Source organism: Notolabrus celidotus, chromosome 16 (genome assembly GCF_009762535.1).
Source record: "Notolabrus celidotus isolate fNotCel1 chromosome 16, fNotCel1.pri, whole genome shotgun sequence".
NCBI classification, from domain to species: Eukaryota; Metazoa; Chordata; class Actinopteri; order Labriformes; family Labridae; genus Notolabrus; species Notolabrus celidotus.
In genome coordinates, this window is record NC_048287.1 from 26,449,346 (window position 1) to 26,475,876 (window position 26,531).

The 26,531-nt window shown below is 44.2% G+C and overlaps 1 protein-coding gene across 1 annotated transcript; it reads right to left on the bottom strand.

The window, feature by feature from the left end:
• Positions 1-434: 434 nt before the first annotated feature.
• On the bottom strand, positions 435-25,337 carry eppk1 (epiplakin 1). Its single transcript, XM_034704934.1, is given in 3 exon segments — positions 435-7,301; positions 7,304-18,071; positions 18,411-25,337. Coding segments are annotated over 3 exon segments (23,838 nt in total). The 5' UTR covers positions 25,323-25,337; the 3' UTR covers positions 435-1,143.
• Between the last annotated feature and the right edge of the window lie 1,194 nt (positions 25,338-26,531).

A 26,531-nucleotide genomic window follows, 5' to 3' on the forward strand; every position in this document is an offset into this window, starting at 1 on the left:
GAGAAAGCGTGTTGAGCTACGTCACATCTGTTTCTTACCAAATGAACATTTCAAACTAAGTTGTCCGTGGAGTAACTTAGTGTCTGTTTTTATTCCATGGTATAGTTTTTAGAGATTTCAAGTAATGGTTTCTAAATAAACAATGTAACAGAATATACTTCTAATGTATTCTTGACTGCCATCATGCTTTGTGAAAATACAATGTTTTGAGATAGTACTTTTAATACTTAAATATTTTTAAAAGCAAGTACTTCAGTACTTTAACTCAAGTAATAATCTGACAGAGCAACTTTCACTTGTTTTGGAGTAATATTTGACATGGAGGATCTATACTTTGACTTAAGTAATGAAGCTGTGTACTTTGTCCCCCACCGGCTGTACCGGCCTGCTGCATATCAACATGTTCTGACAAAAACATTTCAAAACAGCCAAGATGTGTTATTCATACATCACTTGTTTATTGGTATGATCAGTAAGAAAGTTTGAGACAAAAAGGTTGGATGATGATGCACATAGCGTAAAACATGGCAAATCCATAATTGCTACAAAAAATGTAAACAGGAAATTAAGTATCATGAATATAGAATGTTAGATAGCACAGACACAACAGAGGGTCAACAAAGGACAACAAAGATGCTAAAACATATATACAATCCAAGGCCACAGAATGAGTTTTAACTCTTGAAAGGTCACACTGTATTAAAAAGGAAACATTTGACAAAACAAAGATGGATGCAAGTATTAATATTGAAGTCCACACATGTAGAAGACTGGCATCATGAAATTAATCCTCAAATGAGACTATCTGCAGGCTGTGAAAATGTGTGTGCAGTCTCATGGCTCTGGGTTGTTAGGACACTAGCTTCATCCCCAGTGAAATGAATTCTCAAGACATCTCTTCTTATAACAAAAAAGAAGAATATCTATCTCAAAAATATTTTCTCATAATCAGCAATGGTTCAGGGAAATCTGTACAGTGCTTTAAGGATTTTTTTTCTCTAATCATTCTTTAAAGTAAAGTTACATCAAAATGTAGAATATTCTGTAAGTTAAAGAAAAAAAAAAACCACTACAGTTTTCTATTACCATTTGAAATGGTGAGCAGAGCAGATCAAAAGTTTTTAAACAAAAGATATAATTCCTTTACCGCTGCAATGAAAGTAGGCTAAGGCCTGTTATGGGATCTTTGACACACCTCTCTATCAGCTGAAGATAGGTGAGGTTCTCTTGATTGTTTGGGTCAAAGAAGCCCTTGGTGTCATCACCAGCGTCGGACAGAATCTGATTCATTTCCTGGTCAAAGTAACCTCTTTCGTATGCCACCTGTACAGGAACTCTGTGGCTGTGGACAGGGTCAATTATGCCTCCAGTGGCAATTTGTGCTTCAAGGAGGCGAATGCCGTGATCTTTGACGATGAGGTCTTTATTCAAGGCCTGGAACAAAGAAATTAAATTGCCTGTGTATGGATCTTTGTATCCTGTTACTGCCCTTTCTGCTGACAGTAGTTTGTTTTTCCACTCATTGCCCACCACTTTCTGAGCCACTGCTTCCTCCACAGAAAGTTTCTTGTTGTTGACTGGATCAATGACAAATCCAGTGGCAGCCTGGGCCTCCAGCAAGACCAGAGAAGTTCCAGGAGTCAGTAGGCCCCGGCTTTTGGCTTCATAGATGCTCAGTGTCTCCTTGGTGGACTGCAAGTAGACTCCTGCAATACTGTTGGTCCCCTCCAGGTACTTGCGCACCGAGTCCATTTCACTCACTTCAGTCACTGTGACATTTCCAGAGCGTAGTTCTTTGTAAAGGCTCTCATCAATGATTTTGGATTCAAGCAGCTCTGAAGCAGTGACATCCTTTCTTATTCCATGGAAATTCTTAACTTCAGTTGTCTCTGTGATGGTGGTGGTAACCTTAGATGATGTGCTGCTGTCAACCTTTCTTTCAGGTGGCTTGCTAAAGACCATTGATGAAGAGGTTGTTGTTGTTGTTGTTGTCTGCTTCTGTATTATTGTGAGGATGATTTCCATGAAGCGCTCAATTGTGATTGACCCAGACTTGAACTGTTGCACAAGCTCTCTCATCTTCTCTTCAGTGATGTACTTGGAGTACAGGAGATCCCACAGGGACACTGTTGTTCCCTGATATTTCCCTTCTGCTCTTGTAGTTGTTTTACTCTTCAGAATGAGTTTTGTTGCCTCATCAACAAAGAAATAAAACTCTCCTTTCTTCACAATGACCAGTAGGCTAAGGCCTGTTATGGGATCTTTGACACACCTCTCTATCAGCTGAAGATAGGTGAGGTTATCTTGGGTGTTTGGGTCAAAGAAGCCCTTGGTGTCATCACCAGCGTCGGACAGAATCTGATTCATTTCCTGGTCAAAGTAACCTCTTTCGTATGCCACCTGTACAGGAACTCTGTGGCTGTGGACAGGGTCAATTATGCCTCCAGTGGCAATTTGTGCTTCAAGGAGGCGAATGCCGTGATCTTTGACGATGAGGTCTTTATTCAAGGCCTGGAACAAAGAAATTAAGTTGCCTGTGTATGGATCTTTGTATCCTGTTACTGCCCTTTCTGCTGACAGTAGTTTGTTTTTCCACTCATTGCCCACCACTTTCTGAGCCACTGCTTCCTCCACAGAAAGTTTCTTGTTGTTGACTGGGTCAATGACAAATCCAGTGGCAGCCTGGGCCTCCAGCAAGACCAGAGAAGTTCCAGGAGTCAGCAGGCCCCGGTTTTTGGCTTCATAGATGCTCAGTGTCTCCTTGGTGGACTGCAGGTAGACACCTGCAATACTGTTGGTCCCCTCCAGGTACTTGCGCACCGAGTCCATTTCACTCACTTCAGTCACTGTGACATTTCCAGAGCGTAGTTCTTTGTAAAGGCTCTCATCAATGATTTTGGATTCAAGCAGCTCTGAAGCAGTGACATCCTTTCTTATTCCATGGAAATTCTTAACTTCAGTTGTCTCTGTGATGGTGGTGGTAACTTTAGATGATGTGCTGCTGTCAACCTTTCTTTCAGGTGGCTTGCTAAAGACCATTGATGAAGAGGTTGTTGTTGTTGTTGTCTGCTTCTGTATTATTGTGAGGATGATTTCCATGAAGCGCTCAATTGTGATTGATCCAGACTTGAACTGTTGCACAAGCTCTCTCCTCTTCTCTTCAGTGATGTACTTGGAGTACAGGAGATCCCACAGGGACACTGTTGTTCCCAGGTATTTCCCTTCTGCTCTTGTAGTTGTTTTACTCTTCAGAAGGAGTTTTGTTGCCTCATCAACAAAGAAATAAAACTCTCCTTTCTTCACAATGACCAGTAGGCTAAGGCCTGTTATGGGATCTTTGACACACCTCTCTATCAGCTGAAGATAGGTGAGGTTATCTTGGGTGTTTGGGTCAAAGAAGCCCTTGGTGTCATCACCAGCGTCGGACAGAATATGATTCATTTCCTGGTCAAAGTAACCTCTTTCGTATGCCACCTGTACAGGAACTCTGTGGCTGTGGACAGGGTCAATTATGCCTCCAGTGGCAATTTGTGCTTCAAGGAGGCGAATGCCGTGATCTTTGACGATGAGGTCTTTATTCAAGGCCTGGAACAAAGAAATTAAGTTGCCTGTGTATGGATCTTTGTACCCTGTTACTGCCCTTTCTGCTGACAGTAGTTTGTTTTTCCACTCATTGCCCACCACTTTCTGAGCCACTGCTTCCTCCACAGAAAGTTTCTTGTTGTTGACTGGATCAATGACAAATCCAGTGGCAGCCTGGGCCTCCAGCAAGACCAGAGAAGTTCCAGGAGTCAGTAGGCCACGGTTTTTGGCTTCATAGATGCTCAGTGTCTCCTTGGTGGACTGCAGGTAGACACCTGCAATACTGTTGGTCCCCTCCAGGTACTTGCGCACCGAGTCCATTTCACTCACTTCAGTCACTGTGACATTTCCAGAGCGTAGTTCTTTGTAAAGGCTCTCATCAATGATTTTGGATTCAAGCAGCTCTGAAGCAGTGACATCCTTTCTTATTCCATGGAAATTCTTAACTTCAGTTGTCTCTGTGATGGTGGTGGTAACCTTAGATGATGTGCTGCTGTCAACCTTTCTTTCAGGTGGCTTGCTAAAGACCATTGATGAAGAGGTTGTTGTTGTTGTTGTTGTCTGCTTCTGTATTATTGTGAGGATGATTTCCATGAAGCGCTCAATTGTGATTGACCCAGACTTGAACTGTTGCACAAGCTCTCTCCTCTTCTCTTCAGTGATGTACTTGGAGTACAGGAGATCCCACAGGGACACTGTTGTTCCCTGGTATTTCCCTTCTGCTCTTGTAGTTGTTTTACTCTTCAGAAGGAGTTTTGTTGCCTCATCAACAAAGAAATAAAACTCTCCTTTCTTCACAATGACCAGTAGGCTAAGGCCTGTTATGGGATCTTTGACACACCTCTCTATCAGCTGAAGATAGGTGAGGTTATCTTGGGTGTTTGGGTCAAAGAAGCCCTTGGTGTCATCACCAGCGTCGGACAGAATCTGATTCATTTCCTGGTCAAAGTAACCTCTTTCGTATGCCACCTGTACAGGAACTCTGTGGCTGTGGACAGGGTCAATTATGCCTCCAGTGGCAATTTGTGCTTCAAGGAGGCGAATGCCGTGATCTTTGACGATGAGGTCTTTATTCAAGGCCTGGAACAAAGAAATTAAGTTGCCTGTGTATGGATCTTTGTATCCTGTTACTGCCCTTTCTGCTGACAGTAGTTTGTTTTTCCACTCATTGCCCACCACTTTCTGAGCCACTGCTTCCTCCACAGAAAGTTTCTTGTTGTTGACTGGATCAATGACAAATCCAGTGGCAGCCTGGGCCTCCAGCAAGACCAGAGAAGTTCCAGGAGTCAGCAGGCCACGGTTTTTGGCTTCATAGATGCTCAGTGTCTCATTGGTGGACTGCAGGTAGACACCCGCAATACTGTTGGTCCCCTCAAGGTACTTGCGCACCGAGTCCATTTCACTCACTTCAGTCACTGTGACATTTCCAGAGCGTAGTTCTTTGTAAAGGCTCTCATCAATGATTTTGGATTCAAGCAGCTCTGAAGCAGTGACATCCTTTCTTATTCCATGGAAATTCTTAACTTCAGTTGTCTCTGTGATGGTGGTGGTAACCTTAGATGATGTGCTGCTGTCAACCTTTCTTTCAGGTGGCTTGCTAAAGACCATTGATGAAGAGGTTGTTGTTGTTGTTGTTGTTGTTGTCTGCTTCTGTATTATTGTGAGGATGATTTCCATGAAGCGCTCAATTGTGATTGACCCAGACTTGAACTGTTGCACAAGCTCTCTCCTCTTCTCTTCAGTGATGTACTTGGAGTACAGGAGATCCCACAGGGACACTGTTGTTCCCTGATATTTCCCTTCTGCTCTTGTAGTTGTTTTACTCTTCAGAATGAGTTTTGTTGCCTCATCAACAAAGAAATAAAACTCTCCTTTCTTCACAATGACCAGTAGGCTAAGGCCTGTTATGGGATCTTTGACACACCTCTCTATCAGCTGAAGATAGGTGAGGTTATCTTGGGTGTTTGGGTCAAAGAAGCCCTTGGTGTCATCACCAGCGTCGGACAGAATCTGATTCATTTCCTGGTCAAAGTAACCTCTTTCGTATGCCACCTGTACAGGAACTCTGTGGCTGTGGACAGGGTCAATTATGCCTCCAGTGGCAATTTGTGCTTCAAGGAGGCGAATGCCGTGATCTTTGACGATGAGGTCTTTATTCAAGGCCTGGAACAAAGAAATTAAGTTGCCTGTGTATGGATCTTTGTATCCTGTTACTGCCCTTTCTGCTGACAGTAGTTTGTTTTTCCACTCATTGCCCACCACTTTCTGAGCCACTGCTTCCTCCACAGAAAGTTTCTTGTTGTTGACTGGATCAATGACAAATCCAGTGGCAGCCTGGGCCTCCAGCAAGACCAGAGAAGTTCCAGGAGTCAGCAGGCCACGGTTTTTGGCTTCATAGATGCTCAGTGTCTCATTGGTGGACTGCAGGTAGACACCCGCAATACTGTTGGTCCCCTCAAGGTACTTGCGCACCGAGTCCATTTCACTCACTTCAGTCACTGTGACATTTCCAGAGCGTAGTTCTTTGTAAAGGCTCTCATCAATGATTTTGGATTCAAGCAGCTCTGAAGCAGTGACATCCTTTCTTATTCCATGGAAATTCTTAACTTCAGTTGTCTCTGTGATGGTGGTGGTAACCTTAGATGATGTGCTGCTGTCAACCTTTCTTTCAGGTGGCTTGCTAAAGACCATTGATGAAGAGGTTGTTGTTGTTGTTGTTGTTGTCTGCTTCTGTATTATTGTGAGGATGATTTCCATGAAGCGCTCAATTGTGATTGACCCAGACTTGAACTGTTGCACAAGCTCTCTCCTCTTCTCTTCAGTGATGTACTTGGAGTACAGGAGATCCCACAGGGACACTGTTGTTCCCTGATATTTCCCTTCTGCTCTTGTAGTTGTTTTACTCTTCAGAATGAGTTTTGTTGCCTCATCAACAAAGAAATAAAACTCTCCTTTCTTCACAATGACCAGTAGGCTAAGGCCTGTTATGGGATCTTTGACACACCTCTCTATCAGCTGAAGATAGGTGAGGTTATCTTGGGTGTTTGGGTCAAAGAAGCCCTTGGTGTCATCACCAGCGTCGGACAGAATCTGATTCATTTCCTGGTCAAAGTAACCTCTTTCGTATGCCACCTGTACAGGAACTCTGTGGCTGTGGACAGGGTCAATTATGCCTCCAGTGGCAATTTGTGCTTCAAGGAGGCGAATGCCGTGATCTTTGACGATGAGGTCTTTATTCAAGGCCTGGAACAAAGAAATTAAGTTGCCTGTGTATGGATCTTTGTATCCTGTTACTGCCCTTTCTGCTGACAGTAGTTTGTTTTTCCACTCATTGCCCACCACTTTCTGAGCCACTGCTTCCTCCACAGAAAGTTTCTTGTTGTTGACTGGGTCAATGACAAATCCAGTGGCAGCCTGGGCCTCCAGCAAGACCAGAGAAGTTCCAGGAGTCAGCAGGCCCCGGTTTTTGGCTTCATAGATGCTCAGTGTCTCCTTGGTGGACTGCAGGTAGACACCTGCAATACTGTTGGTCCCCTCCAGGTACTTGCGCACCGAGTCCATTTCACTCACTTCAGTCACTGTGACATTTCCAGAGCGTAGTTCTTTGTAAAGGCTCTCATCAATGATTTTGGATTCAAGCAGCTCTGAAGCAGTGACATCCTTTCTTATTCCATGGAAATTCTTAACTTCAGTTGTCTCTGTGATGGTGGTGGTAACTTAGATGATGTGCTGCTGTCAACCTTTCTTTCAGGTGGCTTGCTAAAGACCATTGATGAAGAGGTTGTTGTTGTTGTTGTTGTTGTCTGCTTCTGTATTATTGTGAGGATGATTTCCATGAAGCGCTCAATTGTGATTGATCCAGACTTGAACTGTTGCACAAGCTCTCTCCTCTTCTCTTCAGTGATGTACTTGGAGTACAGGAGATCCCACAGGGACACTGTTGTTCCCAGGTATTTCCCTTCTGCTCTTGTAGTTGTTTTACTCTTCAGAAGGAGTTTTGTTGCCTCATCAACAAAGAAATAAAACTCTCCTTTCTTCACAATGACCAGTAGGCTAAGGCCTGTTATGGGATCTTTGACACACCTCTCTATCAGCTGAAGATAGGTGAGGTTATCTTGGGTGTTTGGGTCAAAGAAGCCCTTGGTGTCATCACCAGCGTCGGACAGAATCTGATTCATTTCCTGGTCAAAGTAACCTCTTTCGTATGCCACCTGTACAGGAACTCTGTGGCTGTGGACAGGGTCAATTATGCCTCCAGTGGCAATTTGTGCTTCAAGGAGGCGAATGCCGTGATCTTTGACGATGAGGTCTTTATTCAAGGCCTGGAACAAAGAAATTAAGTTGCCTGTGTATGGATCTTTGTACCCTGTTACTGCCCTTTCTGCTGACAGTAGTTTGTTTTTCCACTCATTGCCCACCACTTTCTGAGCCACTGCTTCCTCCACAGAAAGTTTCTTGTTGTTGACTGGATCAATGACAAATCCAGTGGCAGCCTGGGCCTCCAGCAAGACCAGAGAAGTTCCAGGAGTCAGTAGGCCACGGTTTTTGGCTTCATAGATGCTCAGTGTCTCCTTGGTGGACTGCAGGTAGACACCTGCAATACTGTTGGTCCCCTCCAGGTACTTGCGCACCGAGTCCATTTCACTCACTTCAGTCACTGTGACATTTCCAGAGCGTAGTTCTTTGTAAAGGCTCTCATCAATGATTTTGGATTCAAGCAGCTCTGAAGCAGTGACATCCTTTCTTATTCCATGGAAATTCTTAACGTCAGTTGTCTCTGTGATGGTGGTGGTAACCTTAGATGATGTGCTGCTGTCAACCTTTCTTTCAGGTGGCTTGCTAAAGACCATTGATGAAGAGGTTGTTGTTGTTGTTGTTGTCTGCTTCTGTATTATTGTGAGGATGATTTCCATGAAGCGCTCAATTGTGATTGACCCAGACTTGAACTGTTGCACAAGCTCTCTCCTCTTCTCTTCAGTGATGTACTTGGAGTACAGGAGATCCCACAGGGACACTGTTGTTCCCTGGTATTTCCCTTCTGCTCTTGTAGTTGTTTTACTCTTCAGAAGGAGTTTTGTTGCCTCATCAACAAAGAAATAAAACTCTCCTTTTTTCACAATGACCAGTAGGCTAAGGCCTGTTATGGGATCTTTGACACACCTCTCTATCAGCTGAAGATAGGTGAGGTTATCTTGGGTGTTTGGGTCAAAGAAGCCCTTGGTGTCATCACCAGCGTCGGACAGAATCTGATTCATTTCCTGGTCAAAGTAACCTCTTTCGTATGCCACCTGTACAGGAACTCTGTGGCTGTGGACAGGGTCAATTATGCCTCCAGTGGCAATTTGTGCTTCAAGGAGGCGAATGCCGTGATCTTTGACGATGAGGTCTTTATTCAAGGCCTGGAACAAAGAAATTAAGTTGCCTGTGTATGGATCTTTGTATCCTGTTACTGCCCTTTCTGCTGACAGTAGTTTGTTTTTCCACTCATTGCCCACCACTTTCTGAGCCACTGCTTCCTCCACAGAAAGTTTCTTGTTGTTGACTGGATCAATGACAAATCCAGTGGCAGCCTGGGCCTCCAGCAAGACCAGAGAAGTTCCAGGAGTCAGCAGGCCACGGTTTTTGGCTTCATAGATGCTCAGTGTCTCATTGGTGGACTGCAGGTAGACACCCGCAATACTGTTGGTCCCCTCAAGGTACTTGCGCACCGAGTCCATTTCACTCACTTCAGTCACTGTGACATTTCCAGAGCGTAGTTCTTTGTAAAGGCTCTCATCAATGATTTTGGATTCAAGCAGCTCTGAAGCAGTGACATCCTTTCTTATTCCATGGAAATTCTTAACTTCAGTTGTCTCTGTGATGGTGGTGGTAACCTTAGATGATGTGCTGCTGTCAACCTTTCTTTCAGGTGGCTTGCTAAAGACCATTGATGAAGAGGTTGTTGTTGTTGTTGTTGTTGTTGTCTGCTTCTGTATTATTGTGAGGATGATTTCCATGAAGCGCTCAATTGTGATTGACCCAGACTTGAACTGTTGCACAAGCTCTCTCCTCTTCTCTTCAGTGATGTACTTGGAGTACAGGAGATCCCACAGGGACACTGTTGTTCCCTGATATTTCCCTTCTGCTCTTGTAGTTGTTTTACTCTTCAGAATGAGTTTTGTTGCCTCATCAACAAAGAAATAAAACTCTCCTTTCTTCACAATGACCAGTAGGCTAAGGCCTGTTATGGGATCTTTGACACACCTCTCTATCAGCTGAAGATAGGTGAGGTTATCTTGGGTGTTTGGGTCAAAGAAGCCCTTGGTGTCATCACCAGCGTCGGACAGAATCTGATTCATTTCCTGGTCAAAGTAACCTCTTTCGTATGCCACCTGTACAGGAACTCTGTGGCTGTGGACAGGGTCAATTATGCCTCCAGTGGCAATTTGTGCTTCAAGGAGGCGAATGCCGTGATCTTTGACGATGAGGTCTTTATTCAAGGCCTGGAACAAAGAAATTAAGTTGCCTGTGTATGGATCTTTGTATCCTGTTACTGCCCTTTCTGCTGACAGTAGTTTGTTTTTCCACTCATTGCCCACCACTTTCTGAGCCACTGCTTCCTCCACAGAAAGTTTCTTGTTGTTGACTGGGTCAATGACAAATCCAGTGGCAGCCTGGGCCTCCAGCAAGACCAGAGAAGTTCCAGGAGTCAGCAGGCCCCGGTTTTTGGCTTCATAGATGCTCAGTGTCTCCTTGGTGGACTGCAGGTAGACACCTGCAATACTGTTGGTCCCCTCCAGGTACTTGCGCACCGAGTCCATTTCACTCACTTCAGTCACTGTGACATTTCCAGAGCGTAGTTCTTTGTAAAGGCTCTCATCAATGATTTTGGATTCAAGCAGCTCTGAAGCAGTGACATCCTTTCTTATTCCATGGAAATTCTTAACTTCAGTTGTCTCTGTGATGGTGGTGGTAACTTTAGATGATGTGCTGCTGTCAACCTTTCTTTCAGGTGGCTTGCTAAAGACCATTGATGAAGAGGTTGTTGTTGTTGTTGTTGTTGTTGTCTGCTTCTGTATTATTGTGAGGATGATTTCCATGAAGCGCTCAATTGTGATTGACCCAGACTTGAACTGTTGCACAAGCTCTCTCCTCTTCTCTTCAGTGATGTACTTGGAGTACAGGAGATCCCACAGGGACACTGTTGTTCCCTGATATTTCCCTTCTGCTCTTGTAGTTGTTTTACTCTTCAGAAGGAGTTTTGTTGCCTCATCAACAAAGAAATAAAACTCTCCTTTCTTCACAATGACCAGTAGGCTAAGGCCTGTTATGGGATCTTTGACACACCTCTCTATCAGCTGAAGATAGGTGAGGTTATCTTGGGTGTTTGGGTCAAAGAAGCCCTTGGTGTCATCACCAGCGTCGGACAGAATCTGATTCATTTCCTGGTCAAAGTAACCTCTTTCATATGCCACCTGTACAGGAACTCTGTGGCTGTGGACAGGGTCAATTATGCCTCCAGTGGCAATTTGTGCTTCAAGGAGGCGAATGCCGTGATCTTTGACGATGAGGTCTTTATTCAAGGCCTGGAACAAAGAAATTAAGTCTCCAGTGTATGGATCTTTATATCCTGTTACTGCCCTTTCTGCTGACAGTAGTTTGTTTTTCCACTCATTGCCCACCACTTTCTGAGCCACTGCTTCCTCCACAGAGAGTTTCTTGTTGTTGACTGGGTCAATAACAAATCCAGTGGCAGCCTGGGCCTCCAGCAAGACCAGAGAAGTTCCAGGAGTCAGCAGGCCCCGGTTTTTGGCTTCATAGATGCTCAGTGTCTCCTTGGTGGACTGCAGGTAGACTCCTGCAATACTGTTGGTCCCCTCCAGGTACTTGCGCACCGAGTCCATTTCACTCACTTCAGTCACTGTGACATTTCCAGAGCGTAGTTCTTTGTAAAGGCTCTCATCAATGATTTTGGATTCAAGCAGCTCTGAAGCAGTGACATCCTTTCTTATTCCATGGAAATTCTTAACTTCAGTTGTCTCTGTGATGGTGGTGGTAACCTTAGATGATGTGCTGCTGTCAACCTTTCTTTCAGGTGGCTTGCTAAAGACCATTGATGAAGAGGTTGTTGTTGTTGTTGTTGTCTGCTTCTGTATTATTGTGAGGATGATTTCCATGAAGCGCTCAATTGTGATTGACCCAGACTTGAACTGTTGCACAAGCTCTCTCCTCTTCTCTTCAGTGATGTACTTGGAGTACAGGAGATCCCACAGGGACCCTGTTGTTCCCTGATATTTCCCTTCTGCTCTTGTAGTTGTTTTACTCTTCAGAAGGAGTTTTGTTGCCTCATCAACAAAGAAATAAAACTCTCCTTTCTTCACAATGACCAGTAGGCTAAGGCCTGTTATGGGATCTTTGACACACCTCTCTATCAGCTGAAGATAGGTGAGGTTATCTTGGGTGTTTGGGTCAAAGAAGCCCTTGGTGTCATCACCAGCGTCGGACAGAATCTGATTCATTTCCTGGTCAAAGTAACCTCTTTCGTATGCCACCTGTACAGGAACTCTGTGGCTGTGGACAGGGTCAATTATGCCTCCAGTGGCAATTTGTGCTTCAAGGAGGCGAATGCCGTGATCTTTGACGATGAGGTCTTTATTCAAGGCCTGGAACAAAGAAATTAAGTTGCCTGTGTATGGATCTTTGTATCCTGTTACTGCCCTTTCTGCTGACAGTAGTTTGTTTTTCCACTCATTGCCCACCACTTTCTGAGCCACTGCTTCCTCCACAGAAAGTTTCTTGTTGTTGACTGGGTCAGTGACAAATCCAGTGGCAGCCTGGGCCTCCAGCAAGACCAGAGAAGTTCCAGGAGTCAGCAGGCCCCGGTTTTTGGCTTCATAGATGCTCAGTGTCTCCTTGGTGGACTGCAGGTAGACACCTGCAATACTGTTGGTCCCCTCCAGGTACTTGCGCACCGAGTCCATTTCACTCACTTCAGTCACTGTGACATTTCCAGAGCGTAGTTCTTTGTAAAGGCTCTCATCAATGATTTTGGATTCAAGCAGCTCTGAAGCAGTGACATCCTTTCTTATTCCATGGAAATTCTTAACTTCAGTTGTCTCTGTGATGGTGGTGGTAACTTTAGATGATGTGCTGCTGTCAACCTTTCTTTCAGGTGGCTTGCTAAAGACCATTGATGAAGAGGTTGTTGTTGTTGTTGTTGTCTGCTTCTGTATTATTGTGAGGATGATTTCCATGAAGCGCTCAATTGTGATTGATCCAGACTTGAACTGTTGCACAAGCTCTCTCCTCTTCTCTTCAGTGATGTACTTGGAGTACAGGAGATCCCACAGGGACACTGTTGTTCCCAGGTATTTCCCTTCTGCTCTTGTAGTTGTTTTACTCTTCAGAAGGAGTTTTGTTGCCTCATCAACAAAGAAATAAAACTCTCCTTTCTTCACAATGACCAGTAGGCTAAGGCCTGTTATGGGATCTTTGACACACCTCTCTATCAGCTGAAGATAGGTGAGGTTATCTTGGGTGTTTGGGTCAAAGAAGCCCTTGGTGTCATCACCAGCGTCGGACAGAATCTGATTCATTTCCTGGTCAAAGTAACCTCTTTCGTATGCCACCTGTACAGGAACTCTGTGGCTGTGGACAGGGTCAATTATGCCTCCAGTGGCAATTTGTGCTTCAAGGAGGCGAATGCCGTGATCTTTGACGATGAGGTCTTTATTCAAGGCCTGGAACAAAGAAATTAAGTTGCCTGTGTATGGATCTTTGTACCCTGTTACTGCCCTTTCTGCTGACAGTAGTTTGTTTTTCCACTCATTGCCCACCACTTTCTGAGCCACTGCTTCCTCCACAGAAAGTTTCTTGTTGTTGACTGGATCAATGACAAATCCAGTGGCAGCCTGGGCCTCCAGCAAGACCAGAGAAGTTCCAGGAGTCAGTAGGCCACGGTTTTTGGCTTCATAGATGCTCAGTGTCTCCTTGGTGGACTGCAGGTAGACACCTGCAATACTGTTGGTCCCCTCCAGGTACTTGCGCACCGAGTCCATTTCACTCACTTCAGTCACTGTGACATTTCCAGAGCGTAGTTCTTTGTAAAGGCTCTCATCAATGATTTTGGATTCAAGCAGCTCTGAAGCAGTGACATCCTTTCTTATTCCATGGAAATTCTTAACTTCAGTTGTCTCTGTGATGGTGGTGGTAACCTTAGATGATGTGCTGCTGTCAACCTTTCTTTCAGGTGGCTTGCTAAAGACCATTGATGAAGAGGTTGTTGTTGTTGTTGTTGTTGTTGTCTGCTTCTGTATTATTGTGAGGATGATTTCCATGAAGCGCTCAATTGTGATTGACCCAGACTTGAACTGTTGCACAAGCTCTCTCCTCTTCTCTTCAGTGATGTACTTGGAGTACAGGAGATCCCACAGGGACACTGTTGTTCCCTGATATTTCCCTTCTGCTCTTGTAGTTGTTTTACTCTTCAGAATGAGTTTTGTTGCCTCATCAACAAAGAAATAAAACTCTCCTTTCTTCACAATGACCAGTAGGCTAAGGCCTGTTATGGGATCTTTGACACACCTCTCTATCAGCTGAAGATAGGTGAGGTTATCTTGGGTGTTTGGGTCAAAGAAGCCCTTGGTGTCATCACCAGCGTCGGACAGAATCTGATTCATTTCCTGGTCAAAGTAACCTCTTTCGTATGCCACCTGTACAGGAACTCTGTGGCTGTGGACAGGGTCAATTATGCCTCCAGTGGCAATTTGTGCTTCAAGGAGGCGAATGCCGTGATCTTTGACGATGAGGTCTTTATTCAAGGCCTGGAACAAAGAAATTAAGTTGCCTGTGTATGGATCTTTGTATCCTGTTACAGCCCTTTCTGCTGACAGTAGTTTGTTTTTCCACTCATTGCCCACCACTTTCTGAGCCACTGCTTCCTCCACAGAAAGTTTCTTGTTGTTGACTGGATCAATGACAAATCCAGTGGCAGCCTGGGCCTCCAGCAAGACCAGAGAAGTTCCAGGAGTCAGCAGGCCACGGTTTTTGGCTTCATAGATGCTCAGTGTCTCATTGGTGGACTGCAGGTAGACACCCGCAATACTGTTGGTCCCCTCAAGGTACTTGCGCACCGAGTCCATTTCACTCACTTCAGTCACTGTGACATTTCCAGAGCGTAGTTCTTTGTAAAGGCTCTCATCAATGATTTTGGATTCAAGCAGCTCTGAAGCAGTGACATCCTTTCTTATTCCATGGAAATTCTTAACTTCAGTTGTCTCTGTGATGGTGGTGGTAACCTTAGATGATGTGCTGCTGTCAACCTTTCTTTCAGGTGGCTTGCTAAAGACCATTGATGAAGAGGTTGTTGTTGTTGTTGTTGTTGTTGTCTGCTTCTGTATTATTGTGAGGATGATTTCCATGAAGCGCTCAATTGTGATTGACCCAGACTTGAACTGTTGCACAAGCTCTCTCCTCTTCTCTTCAGTGATGTACTTGGAGTACAGGAGATCCCACAGGGACACTGTTGTTCCCTGATATTTCCCTTCTGCTCTTGTAGTTGTTTTACTCTTCAGAATGAGTTTTGTTGCCTCATCAACAAAGAAATAAAACTCTCCTTTCTTCACAATGACCAGTAGGCTAAGGCCTGTTATGGGATCTTTGACACACCTCTCTATCAGCTGAAGATAGGTGAGGTTATCTTGGGTGTTTGGGTCAAAGAAGCCCTTGGTGTCATCACCAGCGTCGGACAGAATCTGATTCATTTCCTGGTCAAAGTAACCTCTTTCGTATGCCACCTGTACAGGAACTCTGTGGCTGTAGACAGGGTCAATTATGCCTCCAGTGGCAATTTGTGCTTCAAGGAGGCGAATGCCGTGATCTTTGACGATGAGGTCTTTATTCAAGGCCTGGAACAGAGAAATTAAGTTGCCTGTGTATGGATCTTTGTACCCTGTTACTGCCCTTTCTGCTGACAGTAGTTTGTTTTTCCACTCATTGCCCACCACTTTCTGAGCCACTGCTTCCTCCACAGAAAGTTTCTTGTTGTTGACTGGATCAATGACAAATCCAGTGGCAGCCTGGGCCTCCAGCAAGACCAGAGAAGTTCCAGGAGTCAGCAGGCCACGGTTTTTGGCTTCATAGATGCTCAGTGTCTCCTTGGTGGACTGCAGGTAGACACCTGCAATACTGTTGGTCCCCTCCAGGTACTTGCGCACCGAGTCCATTTCACTCACTTCAGTCACTGTGACATTTCCAGAGCGTAGTTCTTTGTAAAGGCTCTCATCAATGATTTTGGATTCAAGCAGCTCTGAAGCAGTGACATCCTTTCTTATTCCATGGAAATTCTTAACTTCAGTTGTCTCTGTGATGGTGGTGGTAACTTTAGATGATGTGCTGCTTTCAACCTTTCTTTCAGGTGGCTTGCTAAAGACCATTGATGAAGAGGTTGTTGTTGTTGTTGTCTGCTTCTGTATTATTGTGAGGATGATTTCCATGAAGCGCTCAATTGTGATTGACCCAGACTTGAACTGTTGCACAAGCTCTCTCCTCTTCTCTTCAGTGATGTACTTGGAGTACAGGAGATCCCACAGGGACACTGTTGTTCCCTGGTATTTCCCTTCTGCTCTTGTAGTTGTTTTACTCTTCAGAATGAGTTTTGTTGCCTCATCAACAAAGAAATAAAACTCTCCTTTCTTTACAATGACCAGTAGGCTAAGGCCTGTTATGGGATCTTTGACACACCTCTCTATCAGCTGAAGATAGGTGAGGTTATCTTGGGTGTTTGGGTCAAAGAAGCCCTTGGTGTCATCACCAGCGTCGGACAGAATCTGATTCATTTCCTGGTCAAAGTAACCTCTTTCGTATGCCACCTGTACAGGAACTCTGTGGCTGTGGACAGGGTCAATTATGCCTCCAGTGGCAATTTGTGCTTCAAGGAGGCGAATGCCGTGATCTTTGACGATGAGGTCTTTATTCAAGGCCTGGAACAAAGAAATTAAATTGCCTGTGTATGGATCTTTGTATCCTGTTACAGCCCTTTCTGCTGACAGTAGTTTGTTTTTCCACTCATTGCCCACCACTTTCTGAGCCACTGCTTCCTCCACAGAAAGTTTCTTGTTGTTGACTGGGTCAATGACAAATCCAGTGGCAGCTTGGGCCTCCAGCAAGACCAGAGAAGTTCCAGGAGTCAGTAGGCCACGGTTTTTGGCTTCATAGATGCTCAGTGTCTCCTTGGTGGACTGCAGGTAGACACCTGCAATACTGTTGGTCCCCTCCAGGTACTTGCGCACCGAGTCCATTTCACTCACTTCCGTCACTGTGACGTTTCCAGAGCGTAGTTCTTTGTAAAGGCTCTCATCAATGATTTTGGATTCAAGCAGCTCTGAAGCAGTGACATCCTTTCTTATTCCATGGAAATTCTTAACTTCAGTTGTCTCTGTGATGGTGGTGGTAACCTTAGATGATGTGCTGCTGTCAACCTTTCTTTCAGGTGGCTTGCTAAAGACCATTGATGAAGAGGTTGTTGTTGTTGTTGTTGTCTGCTTCTGTATTATTGTGAGGATGAGTTCCATGAAGCGCTCAATTGTGATTGACCCAGACTTGAACTGTTGCACAAGCTCTCTCCTCTTCTCTTCAGTGATGTACTTGGAGTACAGGAGATCCCACAGAGACACTGTTGTTCCCTGGTATTTCCCTTCTGCTCTTGTAGTTGTTTTACTCTTCAGAAGGAGTTTTGTTGCCTCATCAACAAAGAAATAAAACTCTCCTTTCTTCACAATGACCAGTAAGCTAAGGCCTGTTATGGGATCTTTGACACACCTCTCTATCAGCTGAAGATAGGTGAGGTTATCTTGGGTGTTTGGGTCAAAGAAGCCCTTGGTGTCATCACCAGCGTCGGACAGAATCTGATTCATTTCCTGGTCAAAGTAACCTCTTTCGTATGCCACCTGTACAGGAACTCTGTGGCTGTGGACAGGGTCAATTATGCCTCCAGTGGCAATTTGTGCTTCAAGGAGGCGAATGCCGTGATCTTTGACGATGAGGTCTTTATTCAAGGCCTGGAACAAAGAAATTAAGTTGCCTGTGTATGGATCTTTGTATCCTGTTACTGCCCTTTCTGCTGACAGTAGTTTGTTTTTCCACTCATTGCCCACCACTTTCTGAGCCACTGCTTCCTCCACAGAGAGTTTCTTGTTGTTGACTGGGTCAATGACAAATCCAGTGGCAGCCTGGGCCTCCAGCAAGACCAGAGAAGTTCCAGGAGTCAGCAGGCCACGGTTTTTGGCTTCATAGATGCTCAGTGTCTCCTTGGTGGACTGCAGGTAGACACCTGCAATACTGTTGGTCCCCTCCAGGTACTTGCGCACCGAGTCCATTTCACTCACTTCAGTCACTGTGACATTTCCAGAGCGTAGTTCTTTGTAAAGGCTCTCATCAATGATTTTGGATTCAAGCAGCTCTGAAGCAGTGACATCCTTTCTTATTCCATGGAAATTCTTAACTTCAGTTGTCTCTGTGATGGTGGTGGTAACTTTAGATGATGTGCTGCTGTCAACCTTTCTTTCAGGTGGCTTGCTAAAGACCATTGATGAAGAGGTTGTTGTTGTTGTTGTCTGCTTCTGTATTATTGCGAGGATGATTTCCATGAAGCGCTCAATTGTGATTGATCCCGACTTGAAGTGTTGCACAAGCTCTCTCCTCTTCTCTTCAGTGATGTAGTTGGAGTACAGGAGATCCCACAGGGACACTGTTGTTCCCTGATATTTCCCTTCTGCTCTTGTAGTTGTTTTACTCTTCAGAATGAGTTTTGTTGCCTCATCAACAAAGAAATAAAACTCTCCTTTCTTTACAATGACCAGTAGGCTAAGGCCTGTTATGGGATCTTTGACACACCTCTCTATCAGCTGAAGATAGGTGAGGTTATCTTGGGTGTTTGGGTCAAAGAAGCCCTTGGTGTCATCACCAGCGTCGGACAGAATCTGATTCATTTCCTGGTCAAAGTAACCTCTTTCGTATGCCACCTGTACAGGAACTCTGTGGCTGTGGACAGGGTCAATTATGCCTCCAGTGGCAATTTGTGCTTCAAGGAGGCGAATGCCGTGATCTTTGACGATGAGGTCTTTATTCAAGGCCTGGAACAAAGAAATTAAGTTGCCAGTGTATGGATCTTTGTATCCTGTTACTGCCCTTTCTGCTGACAGTAGTTTGTTTTTCCACTCATTGCCCACCACTTTCTGAGCCACTGCTTCCTCCACAGAGAGTTTCTTGTTGTTGACTGGGTCAATGACAAATCCAGTGGCAGCCTGGGCCTCCAGCAAGACCAGAGAAGTTCCAGGAGTCAGCAGGCCCCGGTTTTTGGCTTCATAGATGCTCAGTGTCTCCTTGGTGGACTGCAGGTAGACACCTGCAATACTGTTGGTCCCCTCCAGGTACTTGCGCACCGAGTCCATTTCACTCACTTCAGTCACTGTGACATTTCCAGAGCGTAGTTCTTTGTAAAGGCTCTCATCAATGATTTTGGATTCAAGCAGCTCTGAAGCAGTGACATCCTTTCTTATTCCATGGAAATTCTTAACTTCAGTTGTCTCTGTGATGGTGGTGGTAACCTTAGATGATGTGCTGCTGTCAACCTTTCTTTCAGGTGGCTTGCTAAAGACCATTGATGAAGAGGATGTTGTTGTTGTTGTCTGCTTCTGTATTATTGTGAGGATGATTTCCATGAAGCGCTCAATTGTGATTGACCCAGACTTGAACTGTTGCACAAGCTCTCTCCTCTTCTCTTCAGTGATGTACTTGGAATACAGGAGATCCCACAGGGACACTGTTGTTCCTTGATATTTCCCTTCTGCTCTTGTAGTTGTTTTACTCTTCAGAAGGAGTTTTGTTGCCTCATCAACAAAGAAATAAAACTCTCCTTTCTTCACAATGACCAGTAGGCTAAGGCCTGTTATGGGATCTTTGACACACCTCTCTATCAGCTGAAGATAGGTGAGGTTATCTTGGGTGTTTGGGTCAAAGAAGCCCTTGGTGTCATCACCAGCGTCGGACAGAATCTGATTCATTTCCTGGTCAAAGTAACCTCTTTCGTATGCCACCTGTACAGGAACTCTGTGGCTGTGGACAGGGTCAATTATGCCTCCAGTGGCAATTTGTGCTTCAAGGAGGCGAATGCCGTGATCTTTGACGATGAGGTCTTTATTCAAGGCCTGGAACAAAGAAATTAAGTCTCCTGTGTATGGATCTTTGTATCCTGTTACTGCCCTTTCTGCTGACAGTAGTTTGTTTTTCCACTCATTGCCCACCACTTTCTGAGCCACTGCTTCCTCCACAGAGAGTTTCTTGTTGTTGACTGGATCAATGACAAATCCAGTGGCAGCCTGGGCCTCCAGCAAGACCAGAGAAGTTCCAGGAGTCAGCAGGCTACGGTTTTTGGCTTCATAGATGCTCAGTGTCTCCTTGGTGGACTGCAGGTAGACACCTGCAATACTGTTGGTCCCTTCCAGGTACTTGCGCACCGAGTCCATTTCACTCACTTCAGTCACTGTGACATTTCCAGAGCGTAGTTCTTTGTAAAGGCTCTCATCAATGATTTTGGATTCAAGCAGCTCTGAAGCAGTGACATCCTTTCTTATTCCATGGAAATTCTTAACTTCAGTTGTCTCTGTGATGGTGGTGGTAACCTTAGATGATGTGCTGCTGTCAACCTTTCTTTCAGGTGGCTTGCTAAAGACCATTGATGAAGAGGTTGTTGTTGTTGTTGTTGCCGTCTGCTTCTGTATTATTGTGAGGATGATTTCCATGAAGCGCTCAATTGTGATTGATCCAGACTTGAACTGTTGCACAAGCTCTCTCCTCTTCTCTTCAGTGATGTACTTGGAGTACAGGAGATCCCACAGGGACACTGTTGTTCCTTGGTATTTCCCTTCTGCTCTTGTAGTTGTTTTACTCTTCAGAATGAGTTTTGTTGCCTCATCAACAAAGAAATAAAACTCTCCTTTCTTCACAATGGGCAATAAGTAGAGATCAGTAGTTGGGTCTTTGACACACCTCTCTATCAGCTGAAGATAGGTGAGGTTATCTTGATTGTTTGGGTCAAAGAAGCCCTTGGTGTCATCATCAGAGTCGGACAGAATCTGATTCATTTCCTGGTCAAAGTAACCTCTTTGGTATGCCACCTGTACAGGAACTCTGTGGCTGTGGACAGGGTCAATTATGCCTCCAGTGGCAATTTGTGCTTCAAGGAGGCGAATGCCGTGATCTTTGACGATGAGGTCTTTATTCAAGGCCTGGAACAAAGAAATTAAGTCTCCTGTGTATGGATCTTTGTATCCTGTTACTGCCCTTTCTGCTGACAGTAGTTTGTTTTTCCACTCGTTGCCCACCACTTTCTGAGCCACTGCTTCCTCCACAGAAAGTTTCTTGTTGTTTACAGGATCAATGACAAATCCAGTGGCAGCCTGGGCCTCCAGCAAGACCAGAGAAGTTCCAGGAGTCAGCAGGCCACGGCTTTTAGCATCATAGATGCTCATGATTTTCTTTGTACTTTCAACTCTGACACCTGCGATGCAGTTCGTGGCTCCAAGGTACTTTTGAATTGATTCCATTTTGTTCACATTTTCTTCGGTCACTTCTCCTTTTACAATCTGTGTGAAAAGTTCCTTTGATATAATCTTTGACTCATACAACTCACTTGCCGATACCTGCTTTCTAAGTCCCTTGAACTTTTTTTCTTTTGATGACACTTCTGTTACAATGACTGTAAGTATTTCTATGATCTCCTCTATTTTCATGACTCCTGTCCTGTATTGGTGCATGATCTGCTCCCTTTTTTTTTCTGATATGTATTCAGAGAGCAACACTTCCCACAATGTCACCTCTTTGTTTTTGAACTTCCCTGCATTAATTTGGACAGTTTTGTTTTTAAATGCAAGCTGCACTTTCTCATCCGTGTGAAGTACATGGGATTCCTCTTCATACAGGGGTAGAAGAAGTAGACCAGTTTCAGGATCTTTCTCACATCGCTTCATGAGCTGGTGGTAAGAGAGGTTATCTTTGGTATTTGGGTCAAAGAATCCCTTTGTATCATCAGTTGGGCTCAGCAGAATTTTGTGCATATCCTCATCCAGATATCCCTTTTTGATAGCAACATGAACTGGCAGTCTGTGACTTTGGTTTGGGTCGATTATTCCTCCAGTTGCTATCTGTGCATCAAGAAGACGAATGCCATAGCTTCTTTGAACCAGCTGTTCACTCATGGCCTCAAACAGAGATATTGCTGCATCTGTATATGGATCTTTATAGCCAGTCGCAGCTCGTTCAGCTGAGAGAAGTTGCTCAAGTACATCTGGTCCAATAACTTTCTCTCTTGCTGCCTCATCAACAGCGTAGGACTTGTTTTTGATAGGATCTATGACCCATCCTGTGGCAGCCTGCGCCTCAAGCAGTACAAGTGCAACACCAGGTGTCAACCGATCTTCCTTTTGCGCTTCGTAAATACTCATCACTTTTTTTGATGGATGAACCTTAATTCCAGCAATGCTTCCAGTTCCTTTTAGATATCCCCTCACAGGTTCACGTTCTGTTACAACCTCAAACGTGACTTTTCCATCTTTTACCTGCTTGAATGTATCTGCATCTATCACATCAGCATCGTGAAGTTGCTGTGCAGAGACAGGTTTCCTCAGGCCCATGGTTGTGGGTGTTTCACTGTTCTCCAGTGTTTCAATTCTGGAAATCACTATTGTGATTATGGTTTGTATGTCAACCTTCTTTGTTCTGTATTTTTCAATGAATTCAAGCTGCTGATCCTCAGTGAAGTACCCAGAGTGAATCAAGTCCCATAAAGAAACTGATTTTCCTGAAAAGGGTCCAAAAGATATGCTTACAGCTGTCTTTTCAAATTCTTGCTTTATTTCAGTGGCAGTGTACACTTTAGCCTTGGCTTCAGTGGGTTTTTGTTTGTCATTCAGTGGCAGGAGAAACAATCCTGTTCCCTCATCTTGAACACATCTACCCAACATCTCCATGTAGGTCAGATTGTCCTGGCTCTTGGGGTCAAAAAAGCCCTTTGTGTCAATAGTGGGGTCAGACAGGATTTGATTAAGTTCTGCATCGAAATATCCTTTCCTGTATGCAACCTCAAGGGGTAAGTGAAGACACTTCAAGGGATCAATGATACCACCGGTAGCGATCTGGGCCTCAAGCAAGCGGATGCCATGCTGCTTGACAATAAGATCCTTTTGCAAGGCTTGAAAAAGTGAGATCTTATGACCAGTGTATGGATCCGTGTAACCAGTGACAGCCCTCTCTGCAGACAACAGCTTTTCATACATCTGTGGACTGATAACCTTTTCTTTGAGAGCTTGTTCCACTGTGAGTTTTTGGTTTTTTAAAGGGTCAACAATGAACCCGGTAGCTGCTTGTGCCTCGAGAAGACAGAGAGCAGTGCCAGGTGTTAGAATGCCAATTCTCTGTGCCTCATAGATGCTTAACTTCTTATTTGAGGGTTGCAGTTTCACTCCAGCCACACAGCTTTTCCCTTGAAGGTAGGACCTCACAGTGTCGATTTTCATCACATCAGTGCTAGTTATCTGTCCATTGATGAAACTATTGTATGTGTTTTCATCCACAATTTCAAGCTCCAAAAGGTCCACAACAGAGACCCCACCTCTGAGACCTTCAAACTTCAGCCCTGCCTGCTGTTTTATCTCCTTGCTCTCAATGATTTCCAAAATGGTGACAATCATTTGCTCAATTGTGATTTTCCTTGACTTGAAGAGCTTGAAAAACTCCTGTCTTTTGTCCTCAGTTAGATACTCTGAATTGATAAGATCCCACATTGTTGTGTGCTTACCCTTGAACCTGCCATACTTCACCGTCACTGTTGTTGTTTGGAATGTTTCCCTGATATTATTATCAATGGTAATTTTCCTAACTTTGCTTTTGAGTGGCAAGAGGCACAGACCTGTGCTTGGATCAGTCACACATCTGTCCATGAGCTGCAGGTATGTCAGGTTCTCAAGATTGTTGGGGTCAAAGAAGCCTTTGGTGTCATCACTTGGATCACTCAGAATTTGGTTCATTTCCTCATTAAAGAACCCCCGCTTGTAGGCCACATGTACAGGGATGCGATGGCTGTTCACTGGGTCAATGATCCCTCCAGTGGCAATTTGTGCCTCCAGGAGTCGAATTCCATGGTCTTTTACGATGAGATCTTTTTGCATGGCTTGAAACAATGAGATGATTTTCCCATCATTTGGATCTTTGTACCCAGTGACTGCTTTCTCTGCTGAGCGCAGCTTTTGACAAACATCCGCTCCCACAATTTTTGCTTTGACAGCATCATCAACTGAAAACTTCCTGTTTCCAATGGGGTCAATGACAAAACCTGTCGCTGCTTGTGCTTCCAGTAGAATCAGAGCGGTTCCTGGCATCAGCTTTCCTTTTTGTTTGGCCTGGTAGATTGTCATGATTTGAGAATCAGGAAGCATAATACCTGCGATACTGCTTTTCCCCTGAAGGAACACATTTACACTTTCATCTTCTGTCACATCCTTCACTGACTTTTTCCCTTTTTTCAGATCTTCCAGGACCTCCTGGCTAATGATATCTGCCTCCACAAGCTGTTTGGCTGTGACTGTTTCTCTGATACCTTCAAAAACAACTGTAGTTGTTTTTACAGACTTTTCTATGACTTCCAGAACCATTGTGATGATCATTTTGATGTTGAGCTTCCCTTCTCTGTATTTTCTTATGATGTCTCTTCTCTGAATTTCATCAAAGTATTCAGACATCAGCAGCTCCCACAGGGACACTGTCATTCCCATGTACTTTCCACATGTCACTTTCACTTTCTCCTCTTTGAAGGCCAGTTTAGTTTTGTAGTCAATGAAATGAAAATTCAGCTTGTCTGACTTGTCGAGGAGAGGGAGAAGGCACAGTCCAGTGACAGGATCAATGACGCACCTTTCCATCAGCTGAAGATAAGTGAGATTCTCTTCTGTGTTTGGGTCAAAAAACCCTTTTGTGTCATCTCCTGAGTCCTCTAGTATGGTTTTCATTTCTTCATCAAAGTAACCTCTCTTGAAGGCAACTTCAGTGGGAAGTCGGTGACTGTTGATTGGGTCTATTATTCCACCTGTAGCAATCTGCGCCTCAAGTAGACGTATTCCATGCTCTTTGACAATGAGGTCTTTTGACAGTGCTTGAAACAGAGAGATCGTGTCACCTGTGTACGGGTCTTTGTACCCAGTTACCGCCCGCTCAGCAGAGCGCAGCTTTGCATGAAATTCTGGGCCAAAAAGTTGGTTTTTGATGGCCTCATCCACTGTGCTCTTTTTATTCTCTACAGGATCAATCATGAACCCAGTAGCAGCCTGTGCCTCCAGTAAAACCAGTGCTGTTCCAGGCATCAGTATGCCTTCTTTCCTTGCTTGATAAATGCTCATCTTCTGATTTGACGAGAGTAGTGCAATGCCTGCGATGCTGCCTTTTCCCTCCAGGTATTCTTTCACTGTTTCCATCAGCATCACATCCTGAGTCGTGGTGTTTCCCTTCTGAAGGTCATCAAATGTTTCTTTGTCAATGATCTTTGATTCAAGTAGCTCGGTGGAGGAGATTCCTCTTCGCAAACCTTTGAAGGAGATGCAGACAGGAAGGAGCAGCAGGCCAGTCTCAGGCTCCACGGTACACTTCTCCAGGAGAGTTTGGTAGTTCAGATTTTCTCGTGAGCTTGGATTGTAGAAGACTTTGAGTTCTGACATCTGGTCGTTGAGCAAACCTTTTTCGTAGTAGCCCTTTTGAATCGCAGTCTCAACGGATATGTTTGTCTTTTCTGAAGGATCAAACACACCTTTTGTGGCTATCTGTGCTTCTAGAAGCCTCAATCCATAATCTCTTGACACTAAATCTTTTTGCATAGCTTGGTATACAGAAATGATCTGATTAGTGTAGGGATCTACATAACCACTGACTGCCTTTTCTGCTGTAAGAAGTTTGTCTTTCATCTCTGGTCCAACTATTCCTTCTTTTACAGCTTCTTCAACTGGAAGTGTTTTATTGTTTATCGGGTCTACAATGCCCACTGTTCCTGCTTGTGCTTCAAGCAGGGCTAACGCCGTACCTGGCTTCAGAAGACGTTTCTTCATTGCCTGGTATACGGTTAGTTTCTCCTTCGTCTTCATCAGAAAAATGCCAGCCACAGGTCCACGGACCTCTGTGTGGCCATTTTGCTTCACCTCAGAGTCCATCTTGGCCTAAAATATTGAGAAATTGAAACAAATTAGGTTTTTTTAGACTTGCCAAAGTTTGAATAAAAAACCTTCAACTACAAACCTGCAATAAAGTAAAAAAATATAACATATTATCCACAACTGCCCAGACTTGCAAAGTTTAACAAGAAAATAATGTATATGAATTTATATGATAAGACATGTTTTATAATATATGGTCTATCTTTTATCTTTGTATCTAACCTTCAAAATTTTTACACTTCTGTGTTTTCTAACTTTGTTGACATGTTTCAAAGCTATACCATAAATTTCCATTTTTTTACACACAAGAGTTAACAACAAGGGCAGAATTAGCAAGATCAAGGGTGATATGAGACCAGAGGGATCTTGTTAGTTCCACACAGAAAAGGAAAATCATTTTTTTTTACAGGTTTAGGAGTATACACTTTCATTTGCATTGGAACAAAGTGACACATTTGAGGGACGCATTAAAAAATATAGTTACAGTTATTTTAAAACAAGTTCAATCAACAAGGTCAACTGAGTGAGCACCTGTGTAGTAACTGTGGTCACATTGTAGTTGAAGCCTTTAGAATGCAAGCACCATCAAGATAATATCTTATTTTTTCAATTCAAAGTAATGATTATTTCTACTTGACATATGCAGGAGTACGTGGTGCACATGGGTATAGGTACATGAATTGCATAATGTAGTGATATTTTTCTTTTCATTCCATCACC